Source organism: Balaenoptera borealis, assembly GCF_965194805.1.
Source record: "Balaenoptera borealis genome assembly, chromosome: 17".
Taxonomy (NCBI): domain Eukaryota; kingdom Metazoa; phylum Chordata; class Mammalia; order Artiodactyla; family Balaenopteridae; genus Balaenoptera; species Balaenoptera borealis.
In genome coordinates, this window is record NC_138876.1 from 1,657,463 (window position 1) to 1,675,457 (window position 17,995).

The following is a 17,995-nucleotide window of genomic DNA, read 5'->3' on the forward strand; positions in this document are numbered from 1 at the left end:
CCTCGCTCCCCTAGGGCTTCCACTCTGCAGAGAGGCTGCCTGACCCCCAGCCATGTTCCTGCGTCTCAGGCGGGGACTGGGACTCATGGATCCCTGGACCCGGAGGTCTGGGGAGGCCGACTCCCCACAGCCCCACAGAGCCAAGCTCGTGGCCGAACACACGCCCCAGCCCTGCCTCCCGCCGTCTGGGTGAAAGCAGCTTTCCCGGGTGACAGCGCTGGGGCGGGAGAGGGCAGGACACCAGTGGCCGCCGCCCCGCCTGCAGCAGGCTCTGTGCCTGCCTTTCCCTGCGTGTCCCCATGTTACAGGAGGAGCCCCGGGCAGGAGCGCACGGCGGGTCAGGACCGGCCCTGCCCTCCAGATGCTTTGTGGGAAGGGATGTGGGGGGGTCTCCTGCCTCTGACATCCCCCCTCCTGGGGCACCTGCCCTTAGAAGGCCCGGCCCACTGCCTAGTGGCCTTCAAATGCCCGGCACGCTGCCGCTTCCCTGCCCGCTGTCTTCTAGGAATAAAGGAGCTGGTTCTGGCTGGGGCTGGCCCACGGATTCTGCCCACTAACTCCACCCCCCCACTGGCTCCCCCAACTCGTGCCCCCTGCAGGCTCAGCCTCCCCTGGGTGCCCTGGGCTTCACTTTCCTCTGCCCTGTCCAGCCTGTGCCTGAGCCTGGCTCGGATATGACAACAAGGAGGTGTGGCCCTGCCCGGAGAGCAGGACTCTGCAGACGCGATGCCCTTTCCTGGGGGCAGGCGGGAGGGGAGGGCGAGATGGGCTCCGAGCCAGGCCCGGCAGAAGCCACTGATCTCGGGATACCCCCTGAGCAGCCTCCCCCTGCTCATCCGTGACCGGGGGACAATAGCCCTGTGTGCATGTGGCACTGTCTCTCAACCCTCACCAAGCGGACGTGGGCACAGCAGAAAAAAAAAACACTGAGGGTCAAGCAAGGGGAGGTGCTTCCCTCCTCCAGGGGGTGACGGGCTGGCCCCATCGAGGGAAAAGCCCCAGGTCTAGCCACACCCCCTGCTGCCCCGGTCATCCGTCTGTCTGCCTTCCCCGCCCTATGGTCACTCGCTCATCAAATCCACAAGACCTCCTGGCAGGTACACAGCCGGTGCCCAGCAATCAGGCAAAATGTGCTCAGAGAAACAAAAGGCCGCCAGCCCAGCCCCGCCTCTGCACCCCTGCGGCAGGTCAGGGGGCTGATCTGTGGACACCACCCACCCCTGGTGACCAGGGCAACCCTGATGGGGCAGCAGGTAAAACCCAAGTCCGACCCAGGGGGAGGCGAGGGGCTCAGCCTGGGATGTCGGGATGGGGGTCAGTACCAGCACGACGGCCGCGGCCGGTCCCACGAAGGCATACAGCAGTCCCCCCTCCAGGGAGAGCCAGCAGCTGGGGAGGGAGACAGGCTGGTTAGCGGCCAGGCGTGAGCCCCCATCCGGTCACACGCTGGGCACCACCAGCTTCCCAGGAGGGCAGTGTGACGCTGAGAAGTGGCAGAAGGAAGCCAGGTGACCGCACATTCTTTAGCTTCAGAACCCACGGGAGCCCCCAGGCAGCTGACAGACAAAAGTTTACGGATGAAGGAGCAGGTCCAGAGCAGGGGACCACACAGCAGAGGGCCAGGCCGCCAGAGGAAGGTACCCTGACTGTCCCCCTCCCCCGACTCTCCCCCCAGGGCTGGGCTCCCCAACTTGCCTCACAGACCCTCCCCAATCTCACGTGCAGACCCTCTTTCCTGACATGATGCCAAAATGTTGGGCTGGGTCCCCGGCCTGGACTTCTACCCACCCACTCAACCCAGGCCCTCTGCATCAGGCCCCCTGCTCACACGATGACCTGGGCCCTCCACCAAGCTCGGTCACCAGCCCCAGCCTTACTTCCCCAAATCTCCTGGACACCACCCAGGGCGGTCCACAGGAGCCCTGAGCCCAGTGAAGGCCGCTCTGCCTCCTGCACGTGCTGTGTCCTCTGCCCCGAGTTCTCTGTGCCATGCCACGTGCCAAACGCACAGCTTTCCATCCTTCAGAACCCCACTGCGACACCCCATCTCCTCCTGATCCATCCCCGAGCCCAGCAGGCTGGGTGTTCCTTCCTCTCAGCTCTGGGGATGGTGTTCATACTTCCTTCTCAGTACTCACCCCGCGGGTTCTCATTCGAGTGCAGGGCGGTGCCTCAGGGCCTGGTCACGTCCTGTCCCCCTGGGGCTCTGCAGTGAGCCAGGCCTGCACAGCCCCGTCAGCCCCTCCTCCTGCCTCTCGCTGCCCCGCTCTTCCCCACATCCACAGCCACGGCCCTCCAGGCCTTGGTTCCTCTCCCCCCACCTTGGGAAGCCACACGGCCTCCAGGATAACCCCGAGCTTCCTGGCTTGGCATTCAAGGCCCCTGGACCTGGCCCAGCCGACCCTTCAGGGCCTCAGTGACTTCATCTGTGAAATAGGCACCCCTACCTGCCCTGCCCTGCCCAGGGGCCATACAGCCCCCCTTATCCCGACACTGGCGCAGGGGTGCATCCCCTATCGTGCGGATGGGGAAACTGAGGCTCTGAGAGGCTAAGGCACCTGTCCAAGGCCACGGAAGGAGGAAGTGAGGGCTCCAACCGCCCCAAGCCCTGTTTCTCTCGACCCCGCTGCCCACTGCCGGGAGGAGCTGGCTGATGGGAGGCAGGGTGCCTCCCCAGGGCCCGGCCTCCAGCTCCCGGGGCCCTCAGTCTCGCCCAGCCTTGACTTTCTCATCTGTGAGATGGGTGCCCAGCCAGCCCTCACCTTCTAGGGCAGTGGGAGGGTCTGGGGGAGCCGTGCGGCCTCCACCACGTCCCCACCCTGCCCCGACTCACTAGTTCATGGTGCTGTACCCTCTGGCCTTGGTAAATCCCACAGAAATGGCCACGACCAGCGCAGGGAGCCCTAGGGGAGGAGCAGAAAGAAAGGGCGTCGGTACCCCCACCGTCCAAGGCCCCACCCGTCTCAGGAGGGGGACCAAAACGCACCTCTGAAGCCCCTGAACAGAGGGCGACACTGAGCGTGTGAGAAAGGGGACAGGAGGTGGACGAGGATGAGGACCCACAGAAATGGGGGGGGGGGGGGGCGCCGGAGCAGCACGTAACACGGGACGCCCAGCCACGGCTGAACTCCAGGTAAAGGAAGGAAAAACTTTCTATCGTGAGTATAGCCCAAATACTGGATGGGACGTCCTCATACCACAGAGTTACTCCCTCACTTGACATTCAAACACAATGAGGCAACCCCGTGGGGTGGAGGCCTGGAGGGAATCTCAGAGGAGAGAGAGCTGCCAGGGGCCAGGAGGAGGGCCGGGTCACAGAGGGGTGCCCCGCCGCCCGCCGGCCCCGTGGCGCTCACCCCAGCCCAGGCACAGGAAGCGCTTGCGGACGAGGCGGTTCCGGAGGCGGCCCGTCACGGCCATGTAGGACTGCCAGGCCTCGGTGAGCACCCAGCAGAAGGACGACAGGAAGAAGAAATGCAGGAAGGCGGCCACCAGCGTGCACACCACCTGCGCGGGCGGGAGAGGCGGAGAGGCGCTCGCTCCCCGGACCCCGCCTGCCCCCCAGACCCCGCCTGCCCCGGCGAGGGCCCGAGCCCAGTGTCCCCGCAGTGACCAGATCAACTCCCCAGGCAGGACGCCAGCCAGTGCCCACCCGCTCCACCACCCTGAGACGGGCTGTGGTACATCGCGGCCCTGGTGGGTGCTTGCGCGACTCCACCCACAAACTGCCAGGGACAGACACCCCTCTCCCCGGCTTCCTCACCCACTCACACGTGCACCAAACGCCGCAGGAGCCCACCCAAAAGCCCCGGCCTGAGCCCACCCGCTCAGCAGCTGGTCACCGGAGGCCACACGGCGAGGTACAGACAAGCTCAGACAGCCCGGTACCAATGGTAGGCCAGGGCCGGGGCTTGAGCTGGTTCATCTCGAAGCACCAGTCCAGCTGGAGACTCCAGACACCAAGTCCCCACGCCCTGGCCAGGTGACAGCCCCCTCCGGACTGAGCCACGTGGCTGCCGCGGCCAAAGGGCAGCAAAGGGGTCCGCACAGCTCTGGCACCCTCCTCCCTAAGCTTCCCAGGGTCGAGGCTTCTGCCGTGGGGCATCACCACCACCGCCATCAGCGCCCCCCAACCTGGACGCTGGGACGCGCGCGGCACAGCGCAGGCCGCTTACCTTATTGCGGGTCTGGGTCTGCCCAATGAGGATGAGGGCGTTGGAGGAGATGATGGACAGACAGAAGTTGATGAGGATGACGGACCGCTCTGAGCGGATGTACCTGTGGGAGAGGGTGGGCGGCCACGATCAGCGCCCAAAAGGGTCTCAGCTTCACAAGACCCGGGGAGCTGTGGCCACTAAGGCCAGCGCCACCTCCGCCCTGCAGGCACCGCGGCCGGCACCAGCACCGTCGTCATCCCCACCATCTCCAGCTCCATCACCACCACGTTCCCTCTCTGGGTCGCCAGCTCCATGGGGTCCTGAACACAGCTCACAGGGAAGGAGGTGCTTTGAAGACCGTGGGCCGAAACCTCAGAACCACAGCGGCCTCGGGGGAGGGGCTGGGCCAGGGGGCCAAGCACGCCTCCAGGGGATTCAGGACAGATGGTGGTGGGGGGGGCTGGTGGGAGGGGCATTGGATGTTTCCGGGTCACTGACCCTCCGGTGCCTCTGCCCTTGGGCAGGATGGGGTGGTGGGGGGCAGGAAAGCACGGGCGCCCCTCCCCCGATGGCCACATCGACCCCTCCTCGCTGGCCCCTGGCTGACATCGTGCTGCCCTTGGAGCTGACGCGCTAGGAATCTGGCTGGGCCCAGCGGGTGGCTGCTGGGCGGGTGACCTTGGCTTGACCCTCCCTGTCCTACTGTCCCAAACCCCTGCTCCTCCGGGCCCAAAGAGGGACGCCGGGGGAAGGGAGTCTATGCACACGTGTCCCTCGCCCCAGGGCTGCTGACCGGCTGGGACGGGGTCGCCCCACATCCCAGGGGCCAACACTGGTCAGACAGCACCCAGGGCACAGGGGTCTGTGAAGACGCCTTGTGGCCTGGGGGAGGGGGTGTGGGGCAGGCGGCCCAGCAGAGGCCCCCATCCTGACACTTGACCCCGGGCTTGGGGAGTGACCTTGCACGTCCACGTGACAGAACAGACAACAGGCAGGGAAGTCGTGATCTTGGGGTCCCCGTGGTCACGGGCCAGGGTGCTCGGCTGGGGAGTGGGCTCGGGGCGCACCTGCCAGCACCTGTGAGCGGCGGTGCGGGCACAGCGCCAGGCTGGAGCAGGCAGGCCTGGCACCCCTGGCCTGCACCCGCGCCCCCACCATCAGTGCCACGCAGCGTCCCCGGCACGGCCGCCGGGGAGGGCGGGGTGGTGGTGACGACGGAGTGACAGGCGCTGCTGACGGGGAAGCTGGGGAGGAAGGATGCTGGGTCCCCGCCCCCCGCGGCTGCCCTCGATGGGAGAAGGGGTAAGGCTCGACCCCAGTCACCCCCTTCCCGGGAGCTGTGTGCACCGTCCGCTCCCGCCCCGGCCCCGCCGGAAGCAGCACCTCCACACGGAGACGTAGATGATGATGAGCATGAGCAGGGTCAGGGACGACACGCCGCAGCCCACGACGAGCGTCACCGACGGCACGGCCGCCTTCTCCATGTTCTGGCGGGTTCCGGGGCGGGGGACAGAGAACAGGGTGAGGGGGCCCAGGCAGACGTGCAGACTGAGGGCCCTGCAGGCCGCGGGGGGCGCCGGGGGAGCCTCCCCCTCCCCCCCACATCCTCCGTAAGCGCCCCTGCCCCGCAGCCCTCGGCCGCCCTCCCGCAGCGCTCTGAGCGGCCCCCAACGCCAGCACCTTCCGGCCTGGGCTGTGCCCGGTGAGGGGCCTCATCTCCTGCTGAGGGCAGGGTCTCTGTCTGTGCCCCGCCCCGGCCCCACTGGCAGAATTAGAGCCGTGTGCCCAGCCTGGCAATACGCCCCCCACCAATCCCAGGGAAGGACTCCCCCACCCTGAGTCACAGGTGAGGTCACGGAGGCAGCAGGCCCAGCGCCCCGCCACGGACAGCTCTCCCTGGCTCCGTGGCTCTGCAGTTCCAGCCGCGGGCAGAAGCCACCGCTCTCTGAAGGGGCCCAAAGCTCCAGCTGCATCTAACGGGGCACTCAGCGCCCACCCCCCCAGACCCGGCCCCTCCCTGACACCCGCTCCACCCACAGCCTGCACCAGGCGCTCGACCACCTCCTCCCTCCGCCAGGCCCCTTCCATCTGGGCTGGCCCTCTGCCCTCCACGCCCCCAGGCCAGCCCCCGGGCTCTTCCCCAAGCAGCAGCCACTCTCAGAGTCTCCCATGCCACCCCACCACGGCCCAAGCTGCGTCCGAAGGCCCCAAAGGCCACCAGGCCTGGCCCTGCCCCCCTTCAGCTCGTGAGACCACCCCCCCCGCACTGGGCTGCCCCCTCGTTCCCACTCAGCGCCTGGCTCAGCCTTTCCCTCTGCCAGGATGCCCTGCCCAGCCGTCGCGTGGCAGTGCCTCGGGCCTTTCTGGTCTTCACTTGTCCCCTCTCAGAGGGGCCAACGGACCCCACCGCTCCCCACCACGTGGCCCAGCGCAGCCCTAAGCACCGGCTGGTCCTTGCTTACGCATCCCTGCGTGCCCCCCGACGTGACCGCGTGAACCACGGCCACACCCACAGCCCAGCACACACGGCACGCGGCCCGCGTGTACTTGCTGAGCGATGACCCAGGTCCCTCTGTGTCCAAAACCCAAAGACAAATGGAGGGACTGGAGAGAGCGAGCACCCACGGCTTCCAGGGCTGGAGAGGACGGGAAAGCTCGGCCAGGGGACGAGGGGCTTCTCGTGGGCTCCCCACCCCAGAGCCGGCACCTTCCTGCCCGTCCCAAGTCTAACTTGGCCGACACCCTTCAGACCCCTGCTGACCCCAGCACGTGGCAGAACGAGACTCCCACCCACTTCCTAAAGCCACGGTGGCCCTTTCCGCCCTCAGATGGGATCTTCCACCTTCCTTGGGAGCCTAAGGTCCCGGGGCTCCTGCACAGGGCACCCCAGGGCCCACCCCACTTGACACAGCTTCTCCCCCCACCCCCATGGTGACCGTGCTGTGCTCTCCATCCGAGGCCTGGACTGCCCTCCCCCACACTGAAGGCACCACCTCCCGCCCCCAGGCCCCTCTGCTGTCCCTCTGTCCCAGCCCCGTCCCATGGCTGGGGGTGCCTGTCTGTCCCTGCAGCCCGGTCTCCTCATGTCTGTGAGCCCCCTTCGGCCCGGCCTAGCATGGACGCTCGGTCAATGTGACTGGCTGGATGAATGGAGACCAGGAAGGCAGGCTCCGGAAAAATCGAGAAAGTCGTTCAAGGTCACCCAGGCAGTCAGCAATCCCTGGGGGCCTGGCCCGGGTGAGGCTCCAGCACAAACTTCTGTGTTTCCATACAGGCAGTTGGAGGGCCCCGGGGAAGGAGGGGGACTCCAGGCTGCGGCCAGCACCCCTGAACTCACCAGGTAACCTCGGAGCCCCGGCCAGCCACGCAAGTCATGGGTGGCTGAGTAAGTGGCTCAGGCCTGCTTCGTGGCTGGCTCCGGCCCCGACCTCCGTGGCCATCTGCCTCCATCTGCCCTCATTAGGCCTGGCAGCCACATGCCCGCCAGCTCGCCCACCTGCCCTCCCGTGCCCTCCTCCTCCTCTCCGCCTGGCTCATCCGTCACTTCTGACAGCCCTAGCCCTGCAGGTTCTCAACAATGTGGGGAGGGAACAGGTAACAGAATTGTGGGCAGGGGTGTCAGGGATCTCAAGGTCTTGTTGGGAGGGCTGGACCGGAGACCTTAAGGGTGAGAGACTGGCCCCAATCCACACAGAGAGCAGGCAGAAGCAGGCCGGCCTCCTGCTGGAGACTGGCTCCCCAGCCAGGCTCCGTGCCACCCCAGGGCCTTTGCACATGCTGGTCCCGCCACCCAGTGCTCTACCCCTGACCTTCACACGGCTGGCTCTTCTCTCGGCTTGGCTGTCACCTCTGCACAGAGGCTCTCGCTGGACATTCAATCTGAGCCAGCCCCTCATCTCTCTGCCCGTCACCTTGTCTTGAGTCTCTTCAGGGCACCGGCCCCTCCTCCCCCACCTTTACTTGTCATTTACGTGGTTGTTGTTAGTTTCCACCACATGAATACCCTACATGCAATCTTCTCCCAGCTCTTACACGTCTCATGCGTCCTAAACACTGATTTCCTTGCTATGGCACTGTCTTTATCCCGTCTCCGCTCCAACACCACACGTGGCTCACAGCTACCCACGCGAACGAGCCCTACTCCAACATTGCCTGATCCCTGATCCCGGTCACACGCTGAGCCTTGATTCTGGTCAGATTAGTAGCCCAGTTTCGGGCACATCACCGAAGCGACGCCACCAACAACGATGGCTTACAGACTGTTTACTACACGCCAGGCTGTGTGGATGCTGTAAATACCTCAACAGGTTCAGTCCCCACCAGGCTCTGAGGCAGGTGGCCTCGCCCCCTCAGATGTGACTCAGAGCAGTTACTCAACCCTCCGTGGTCACAGGCCTGCAGCGGCACAGCCGGGACCTGACACTCTGGCTGCACGCAAGGGGGAGGGTGACTGGGTCTCATCTTCCTTCACTCCATGCCCCCCGGGATCTAACCCCTCCCTGCCTCCTGGGGTGTGACCACAGCACCCCTCCTCTTCCGTCCCCTCTGGGGGCCTTGCTCTGGACTCCGGTCCCGAGACCACGCCATACCCCGAGATGCCAGCGGCCTCTGCCCGCTCAGACCGAATCCCCACGCCCCACGCACACACCCAACTCTGCGGGTGGAGACAGGCGGCATCCACACCCACCCTCAGCCCAGCTCTCCGCTGCCACCACCCCACCTGCTGGTGGGTTATTCCGCCCTCACACCTGCTGGGATCCCTCCAGGACCCAAGCCCACCACCTCCCAGCCACCCAGCTCCACTGACCTCGGGCTGAAGCTCTAGCTTGCCCGGGCCCCGGCCTCGCTGCAGCGCCCGCGCCCCAGCCCTGCCTGCCCTCTGAGCTCCACCCGATCTCCCGCTTGCTTCTTGCCTTTCTCACCCTCCCTGGGGCAACCATCACTCCTCCCCACCGAGCCTGCTGGGAACTCCTGCTCACCCCTCAGGGCCCTACTCCACACCTCCTCCTTGTGCCCGTCTCCCAAGCTACCCCTGGAAGGAAGGAGGCTGGTGCTGAGCCCCCAGAGCGCCTCCTCCCTCCAGCCTGGGCTTGTCTCCCCGTCAGACCCCGTGCCCCTCGAGGGCCCAGCTGCAGGCACTCAGAGGGATCGGCACAGCGTGATGGGCTGCGGGACAGCAGTCTTCCTCTCCCTCTCGGCCCTTGCCCACTCAGCATCTCTGGGGCCAGAGCTGGCTGGGAAAAGGGAGGAAGGTGGCGATAGATCTGAGAGCAGGTGAGCACAGGGGAGCAACCAAGCACAGGCCAAGCCGCCCCCCCGACCCCGCGCCCTCCCAGCATGCTCCTCTGAGCCACGCCCAGGCCTTCAGGGGGTCACAGGATCAGCCAGAGCCCACTACTATGCCATCTGACAGAGGAGGAAACGGGGGCTCCCAGCGGCCAGGCAGCCTGCCCTTGGTCCCACGGCCACTGACAGCTCCCGAACCCTCGGACTCAGCTGCCTCCTCTGGGATGTGGGGATGGGGTGCCCCGACCTGCCAGCCTGCGTCTCACCCTCCTGTGCAGATCAGGCTGACACCAGATGCCCCTCTGACTGCAGCTGCTGACCCCTCCTCCTAAACAAAGCCTTGAACCCTTCAGAGACCAAAGCTCTGCCTGCCCACCCTGGCACAGGGCTCCCGTCCGCTCACCCTCAGAGGCACCAGTACAGGTCAGCTCTTCCTAGAAAGGCCCCCTGGGCATCCCACTCCTCCGCCCCCGGAGTTCCACCGGCGTCAGCTGCCCACCCCTCACCCAACACGCTCTCCATGCCAGGTGGCCCAGGGCTCAGCCCCTGAGCGGGAGGCCACGTTTCGTGGATGCAGTGGCCCTGGCACGCTCCAGGCCCCGTCCAGGAGGGTCCCTGTCAACCGGCAAGCCCTCGCAGCCACCCGGAGCAGCACGCGGCCATTTCCGTTTTACAGGTGAAAAAACCGAGGCTCAGAGAGACTGAAGGCCAGTCTAGGGTCACCGTGTGTAAGGGACAAGGCTGTATTTCAAGATTCCACTGGCACTGACCTCCTACAGGCCAGACCCTGGGCTGGGAGAGGGGATCTGGGCATGTGTCCCGCTCTGGAGCCCCCCCTGCCCCCCAAGGTGGGCCCTGCCCTGCTTGCTCCGGCCTCGCAGGGGACCCAGGAAGTCCCAGCCCCACTGGTTTCTCCCCTGTGCAGAAAGCCATCTCTTCCGGGGAGCCCCCAGCATGGCCCCGCCTGCTGCCTTCAGGGGCCTGCCCCCAGAATCAGCAACACCAACAGTCCTGTCACAGGGACAGCCTGAGGGGGAGGGCACACTGGGATCAGGGCCAAGACCACAGATCCCTGTCCAGCAGAGTCACCCCAAGACTTTGAGCAAGCCCCCCACCCCAAGCCTCGATTTCCCTGTTGATAGAAGGGTTAGTGGCAATGACCTCTAAGGTCCTGTCCAGCTCTGACCCTCCAGGGGATCCTGGCTGACAATATTGCTCTCTCTCCCCACGTCTCAGAGGACAAAGGAGGGGGGCAGACTGTTCTCAGAGAGGCCTGGAACCATCTTCCACATGGAAACTGGGGTTCCATGAGCAGAGAGCTGCGCCACCCCCATCTGACGAGGGCCAGCCACCCCAAACGCCCCCACATCGGTGTCCCGCTCCCGGTCCGTCCTCCATATCTGCTGCCTGAGGACCCTTCCATACCAGGCCGGGGCCAGGGGGCTCAGTGAGCAAAGACCCCTACCCTTTCCCTCCTCGGGGGGCCTAGTGACCCAGCTGGGGGATCCAGCTTTCCTAGGTCCAGCGAGTGCAGCTTGGCCCTGGGCAAGAGCGCCCACCAGCCCCAGTTGGCCAGCCCCAGCCAGCAAGCTGGCCCCAGATGCTGTCGCCATAGAAACTGGCAGCCCCCACAAGAATCACGAGAACAAAAAGGAGGCCCCTGAGATGATGGGGCCTTCCTGGGGAGGGCTGCCAACCTGGGCCAAGCCCAGCACCCTCTCCACCCCCGGGACCCCTACTTGGGGACGCAGCTGCCTCCAGAGACCACCGTCCACTTGGGGTGGGTGGGGTGGCAGCTCCTCCCCCTCCCTCTCCCAGGCAGGCCAGGAGCCCGCCGCCCGCTGGGGGAAGGCACCCCACCAAGTGAAGGTGTCTGCCCGGTCTGCCAGGCCAAGCCCTCCTCCAGCCCCTAGGGCCCGGGGCCCAGACTGCCCCAGCTCCCCTGAGGACCGGCTCCCTCCAGGGTCCTAGGCCCCCAAAGAGAGTGGGGGGGGACTCACTCACCCATCAGTCACTCTCGGGGCCCCGGCCCGGCTCCTCCCAGGTCAGTCCCCAACTCCACACCGCCACCCACTCAGCTCCCACCCGCCCTCTCTAGAGGCCCGGGCCCCGCCGGCCAGGCCACGGGGGGCGGCGGGGCGCAGCCCCCCTTCCCCGAGTCGGCCCGGAGGCGACAGTCGGCCCCGGAAGCCCCCGCCCCGCGCGCCCCCTCCCCGTCCGCCCGCCCGCCGCGCGCCCGGCTGGGGTCTCACCGCGTCGGCGCTGAGCTGGGCTAAGATGGCGAAGGTGGAGAGCCGGTCACAGAGGCAGCGCGTCCGGAGGGCGTCGAGGGGCACCGTGCGGCAGCCGCGCCACGACCAGGGCCCGAGCTGCGGGGGGGCGGGGGAGGAGGGTCTGGGGGGCGGGACACACGGGGGGAGGGGAGACAGGGGCGGCGTGAGCGGCTGCCGGCCGCGCCCGGGCCCCGCGTCCCCGGCCCGCGCCCGCACCTGCGCCCGCCGCCGCGCGCGCCCCGCCGGCCCCCGGAGCCCCGCGCCCCATGGCCGCCGCCGAGCCACGGGAGAGCGACTCGCGGGAGCGCGGGCCTGCGGGGCCGGCGGGGTGCCGAGCCCTGGCCTCGCGCCCGGAGAGCGCCCCGCCCCAGCGCCGGGCCGGGAGGGGCGCGTGGGCGCACGTGGAGCCGGGCGCCAGCTGGGGGGCGCGGCGGCCTGCGGTGCGCGCGCGGGCCGGGGCGGGATGAGGGGCGCCTCTGCGCCTTCGCCCCTGGACCCCGCGTCGCGCTGGTGACCTTGGGACCGCCCCGCTCCTAAGGCCACCTCCCCCGGCCCCGGCCCCGATAGGCCTTCCCCACGGGGTCGGGGAAGCAGCCTGAGCGTGCGCCCTGCCACCTGACCCAGGGCCCTCTTGCTGTCTGCCGCTCGGGTGGCTCTGGTTCCCTTGAAACCAGCGCTTGTTAGGGCCTCAGTGCGCCGGACTGAACTACTCTGCGAACCAGTCGCTGTTGATCTAAGTCCCCCACCCCCATGCCGGCCCACTTGTCTGGCAGCGTCCAGCCAGGCACGCCCGCAAAAGGTGCCCATGGAGTGCCCTCCCCAGGGCCCTGGACCTGGAGGCTGGAGGGCTCCAGGCTGAAGAGTCGAGACTGAAACCGCCGTTCGGGAGCCCCAGCTGGGAGTGGTATCCTTCTGACCCCAGGGCCGAAAAAGCCCCCTCACCCCCCAAATAACTCAGACCCGGTGTCTGCCCCGGGACTTTGGGGGGGAAATTCCAGGTCTCTGCGGCAAGGGTCCACCCCCGGCCAGCCCTAGATCCCTCAGCCCCAGCCCCAGAAGGAGGGAGCGGCAAGGTGCCTTCCAAAGCCTTCAGCCTGTCTCCCCCATCCCAGCCCCTCTGTATGGAAGGCGGGCTGGGGGCTGAGTGGCTCCCACCCTGTGCACTCCCAGGGGATCCCTGAGCCCCATGCACTGAGCAGACGTCTGCTTAACACCTGGATTTGCAAGCAACCATCCTGGGCTACCTCCTGGCTGTGTCACCTGGGAAGTCAGCTACCAGCCCTAGCTTCAGTTTCCTCATCTCTAAAATGGGGAGGAGACGGTCGGGAGGATGACGTGGGACACCGTCAAGGCCCCCCCCCACCCGCCCCAGCCCAGCCCAGCAAGAACGTCTTTAGGAAAGCTTAGGGTCTCAGCTTCGGGCATCCCAGAACCCAGAGCTGCTTCTGTTGAATTTGAGATGTTATACAATCTCCTTTCTGAGCTTCAGGGCCCAGGGGAGAAGGGACACACTCTGGGCCCGCTGGATGCCCTCGAGTCTGCTTTTCTCTCTTCATTTTCCCCCCATGGGGAAGGGCCTGCCCCTGTTTTACAGAGGAGGAGAACTGAGGCCCAAGGTGACAGCCAGGCAGAGGCTAGGCCCTGGCTCCGCGGGGTGCATCAGGGCTCTGTGGCCTCAGAAGACCCCGTCCCCCACGCCTGTCTGCTACTCTCTGAAGTGCAGCAAGAGGAGGGGACAGCCCTCTCACTAGCACTGGCCCCTGAGCCCATGGGGGCCAGGGTTTGGGGGCCCAAAGCTCATCCATCTTAGGGACCCTCATAAAGAATGCCTGGGAGGGCCCCCGGATGACCACGCCTCCACCTGAGCCTTCCCAGCTTGGCCCACCTGAACCCGTGCTGGCCCGGGAGGAGCCGAGGTGTGCCTGACGACACAGCACAGCAGGGCCCAGGCAGGGCCAGGGCCAAGGCCACAGCCTTGACCGCAGCCCCTGGGATGGAGGCCAGGGGCTCGGCTGCCTGTGTGGTCCCACCTCCCGGGCCGCCATCCCGCACACCTGGCGTCCCTGGCGTGGAGTGGAGCAGAAGTCAAGACCTATTAAGGCCCTGGTGGAGACCTCTTCTCCCCTTCCTTCCTCTAGAAAAGAGGACCCCGATAACCACAGAACCAGAAACAAGACCTGGGGGATGGAAGGATCAGGAAAGGGAGTGCGGGGCCCTGGAGCGGCCTGGGAGATCCAGCCTGGTCCTCCCGCACCCTCAGCGGGGGTTTATCAAGGCCTCACTCAGCCGTGCTGGGCACATCACACTCCTATCTCCCCTCATCCCCCAGCACCACGCAGAATGGGCACAGAGTGCTGAACCCCAGCTGCCCTCAGTCCCTCCCAGCCCCAGAGCACCCCATCCTCACGCCTGGGGTGCGCGTGCAAGTCACTGACCAGACGCCGAGACGGCCAAGGAAGTGCAGCCCAGAAGTCCCCAAGACCCAGGACCCGCGGGGAGGAGGCCGGCGGGCTGTTCCGGCCTGGAGACAGCGCCTGCCTCTCGCTCAGGCTTGCCCACGACGCTGGCCGCGTGCCCGCTCCTAAGCACAGGAGTCTGTGGCCGGCCGGTCCTGGGTTCAAGTCTCAGCTCTAGTTTTCACAGATCAAGGCACGGACGCTGCCTCAGCCCTCCTGCTCTGAGTCGGGGGGGGGGGACCCCGAACCCATCTTTTCCGCCTGCTGAAGGCTGCTGGGAGGGGTGGGAAGGGACAGCACCCCGAGGCCCGGGGTGAGGGGAGCCAGGCTGGCTGGGGCCGGCAGGCTGGCAGGTTCCCAGGCAGTGCTGGCGGGTCTGCAGGGCGCCAGGCTGACAGCGGCTGGCCACGTCCTGGGAGAAGGCCAGCCCAGGCTGCTGGTTAGCCCCACAGGACTCCTGCTATGGGCAGTAATTAGCTTATCAGCCTCCCAGAGGAGGGGACGACGAGGAGCACTGCCCACTCTGCTGACGGGTCCGGCCAGGGCCTGCCCCTGCAGCCTCAGGCCACGGAGGGCACGAGGAGGGCTCCGCCCCTGGTCCAGAGAACCAGCTGCTGGGGCTGGCAGCCTGGGAGGTGGGCAGCTTCTGGGCTCACCCAGACCCTGCAGGACCTCAGTGCAGGCTCCCTGGCCTTGGCCTCTCCCCACTCCACTGTCCCCCTGGCTCTGGCAGGCCACTGACACGCGACACAGGGACAGGGACCCTCTCCTCGTCCCCTCCCCCACCTCAATATTAATAGCTTCCTGTGCATTTTATCATTTAATCTTTGCAATAATCCTCAACTCAGCTGTGTAGATATAGAAACTGAGGCTCAGAGAAGTGGTATGATTGCCCGAGGCCACACAGCAAGACAGCAGGAGGGCCAGGATTCCAGTTTTTTGTCTGTCTGACCAACCTACAAGGCCTACAGTATTTGAGCCACTGAACTCCGAGGAGCAAGTCTGAAAGGGACCCTCAAGGATGGCCCAAGGCCCAGAGCAGGCGGAGGGCGGCCCGCCCCAGGCCCGCCCCACACCAGGGCAGAGCTCGGTCAGTGGAGGTTCCCGGCCATTAGCCGAGCTTCCTGTGTTGCGCTGTCAGTTGAGGGCTGGCTGGAGCAGGACAGGGGGCGGTGGTCCCTAACCGGTGGACCCTCGCTTGCATCTTAGGCACACCCTGAACTGGGAAAGGTCAGGGGACCCTCAGCCCTCTTTCTTCAACAAAACCTCCAGGACGTATCCTCTTATACCCACAACATCTGGAAGTTCTTCACCATGTCTGACCGAAATCCTTCCTGCTGCAGGCGACACCTGTTACCATCTCTGCAAGACAGGCAGGTCGTTCCCTCCTCACACACACTCCCACATGTGGGACACCATTGGTCGCCTCCTGACTGAGCTTCAGAAACTTGGAATATCTGGGTCACAGAGCCACGCCCCCCCTCCCAGGCCCAGGCCCGAGGAATCTGGGTCAGTGACACCCACCTGCGCCTCCCCATCCCCCAGGTCCAGGGCGAGAGGAGGAGCTGGAGCCGGGGCCCCTGCCAGCACCAGGAGGGCGGGAGCCCCTCCCTGCCTGAGATTGAGGGGAGGTTGCAGGGGGCCGTGGGCCCCTCAGATCAGAGCTCCCAGAGAAAGGCTGTGCCTCCCCCATCGACCAGGGCCCCCAGGAAGGTCCAGCCACTGCCCACCCCTCTGCAGGCCACCGGTCCCTCACCACAGGCTCCTCCCACCCTGCTCCTACCAAAGCCCTCAAGTCACCAAACCCAAGGGACAATTTCCCGTCCCTTTTACTCCACTTCTGAGCTCTGAGCCGGCCCCCCTCCACACGGGCCCCCACTGTGCGTCCTGACCCTGAGCTGAGACCTGAGTCTCCTCTGCCGCCCCCACCCCTTGGACGCCTTGGGGTCGGTCCTGAGTACACCGTGTGTCCTCCATTCACCACCACGCCACCCTCATCCACCCCGTCGCTCCCTGGGCAGCTGCCTCCTGCTCCCGCCTCCCCGGCCCCAGGTGCTCCTTGAGAAAGTGTTAGGCCAGTCCCTGCCACGGTGAACGCGGCCCCTCCGGTGGCTGTCGTGCCCTGCACACCGACCAGCTGGGCCTGGCCTGGACAGCTCCGCCTCCACGGCCACAGCCACGGGCCAGCCAGCGCCCTGGCTCTCACGGTGAGGCCGTCCCTGACCCGTGGCCTCCATCCGCGGGTCCTCCCGCCTCGGCCCGGTTCTCCCGCCTCGTGTGATGGCCTGATGCTCCCACCTGCATCCTCCTCTGGGAGGGCAGGACCGGGGCCTGGCTGGCTCACCCCGCTGCCCGCACCCCAGTGGGGTCGGAGTGCTCAGCCAGGACTTGCTATGGGTGGACAAGCAAGGCCCCTCTTTGCCGCTCCAACCTGGCGGTGGCGGCCTCCAGGACCCTCCCTCCCTCCTTCCTTCTCATACCTACAGACCCATCAGCAACTGACCTTCCTTGCAAAATGCACTGAGAGTCTCACTTCTGCTCCCCACGCTGTGGCTACCACCCTGGTGGGACCCACCACTGCCAGCCTCCGCCCTGCCCTCCACCGCCTGTCCCCGCGCCACCAGCTGAAATATGCCAGGACATATCATCCTCTGCTCAAGACCTTCCCCGGCTCCCTCCTCACTCAGGGACCCACAGCCCCTGGGGACTGGCCACCCCCTCCCTGAGCCTCCCCGCTCTCCCCCTTGAGCCTCCCCTCCAGCCACACTCAGACTGTGAGCCCCGGCTCCGCGCAACTCCCGCCCGGTGCAGACCCGCCTCACTCAGCACCTGTGCCAGAGCCACAACCTTATCCCGGTGCCCAGGTGAGGTGGCTCAGAGAAGGCAGCCTGGCCCCCACCCAGCTCAGGAGACCCCGCAGGGGACCTCCCCCGGGGCCCAGGGTGGGTGGGAGCCACGGCATGTCGGAGGCCCTGGGAGGAGGCTCGGCCTATGGCACCCCTCCGTCCCGGTCCCTGCCATGCCCGGACGTGCTCGTCTGTCCCCGCCCCGGGAGGAGGAACTGGGCACCCGAGGCCTGTTCCCACCTCTGGGCCAATTCCTTCTCGGCCACTCAGAGCTGAGCTGCCTGCCTTATGAAGTGGGCATAAATCCTCCCCGACATGCTGTGGGGAGACCATAGGGACACAATGCCCAGCACAGGTCCCGGCACACTCGTGGGACATCAGGGGACAGTAACAGAGGGTGCGTGGCGAGCCCCCCGCCGGCCCGCTGAGCCAGGGCCTTCGCTACATTCAGGATGCCTCCTGCCAGCCCACGAAGCAGGTGCTATTATGGGACGGTGTGCATCAGGGTCCCCTGGGGTTTGATGGGCTAATTCACAGTGGAGTGTGAATGACTCACAGGTGTCCCCCCACACAGCAGAGAGAAGCCAGAGTGGGCACAGCTCACCCCAATGAGGGAAAAGGGAGTGGGCAAGGTGTCTCTGCAGGCAGGGGCTTCTAGGAGCCCCTGAAAACTCCTCAGACTGGCCATCGTGCTCCCCAAACCATGCATTCCAGGCACAAGCCCTGCTGAATCACGCTTCACACATCCAGGGTGCCTACCTCCCACCTCCGCCTACTGACCTCTGACCCACAGACCAAGGCTTGTGCTGAGCCTCCTCTTCCAGGGAGCCTGCCTGGATAAGCCGTGAGTTCCTGAGCGTTGCACCTGGCTCCTCCAACAGGTCCTACCCTGCTGCCGTGCTGGGGCTCCCTTCTTGGGTCCTACCTCACCCAGCGGCTGGAGCTCATCATGACTCCCAAGCACCCCGTCACCCCCA

At 66.3% G+C, this 17,995-nt stretch overlaps 1 protein-coding gene across 6 annotated transcripts in view; it reads right to left on the minus strand.

Annotated features, from left to right (window-relative positions):
* ADGRB1 (adhesion G protein-coupled receptor B1) overlaps positions 1-17,995 on the minus strand; it is an 83,157-nt gene that overhangs the window by 16,932 nt on the left and 48,230 nt on the right. For all 6 annotated transcript variants that reach the window (XM_082364592.1, XM_082364590.1, XM_082364593.1 and 3 more), the window contains exons 18-23: positions 11,696-11,837; positions 5,541-5,644; positions 4,176-4,278; positions 3,357-3,507; positions 2,834-2,903; positions 1,323-1,389 (exon numbers count right to left, since the gene is read on the minus strand). In XM_082364592.1, coding sequence (XP_082220718.1) covers positions 1,323-1,389; positions 2,834-2,903; positions 3,357-3,507; positions 4,176-4,278; positions 5,541-5,644; positions 11,696-11,837 — 637 coding nt within the window. The remainder of the gene's footprint in view (positions 1-1,322; positions 1,390-2,833; positions 2,904-3,356; positions 3,508-4,175; positions 4,279-5,540; positions 5,645-11,695; positions 11,838-17,995) is intronic.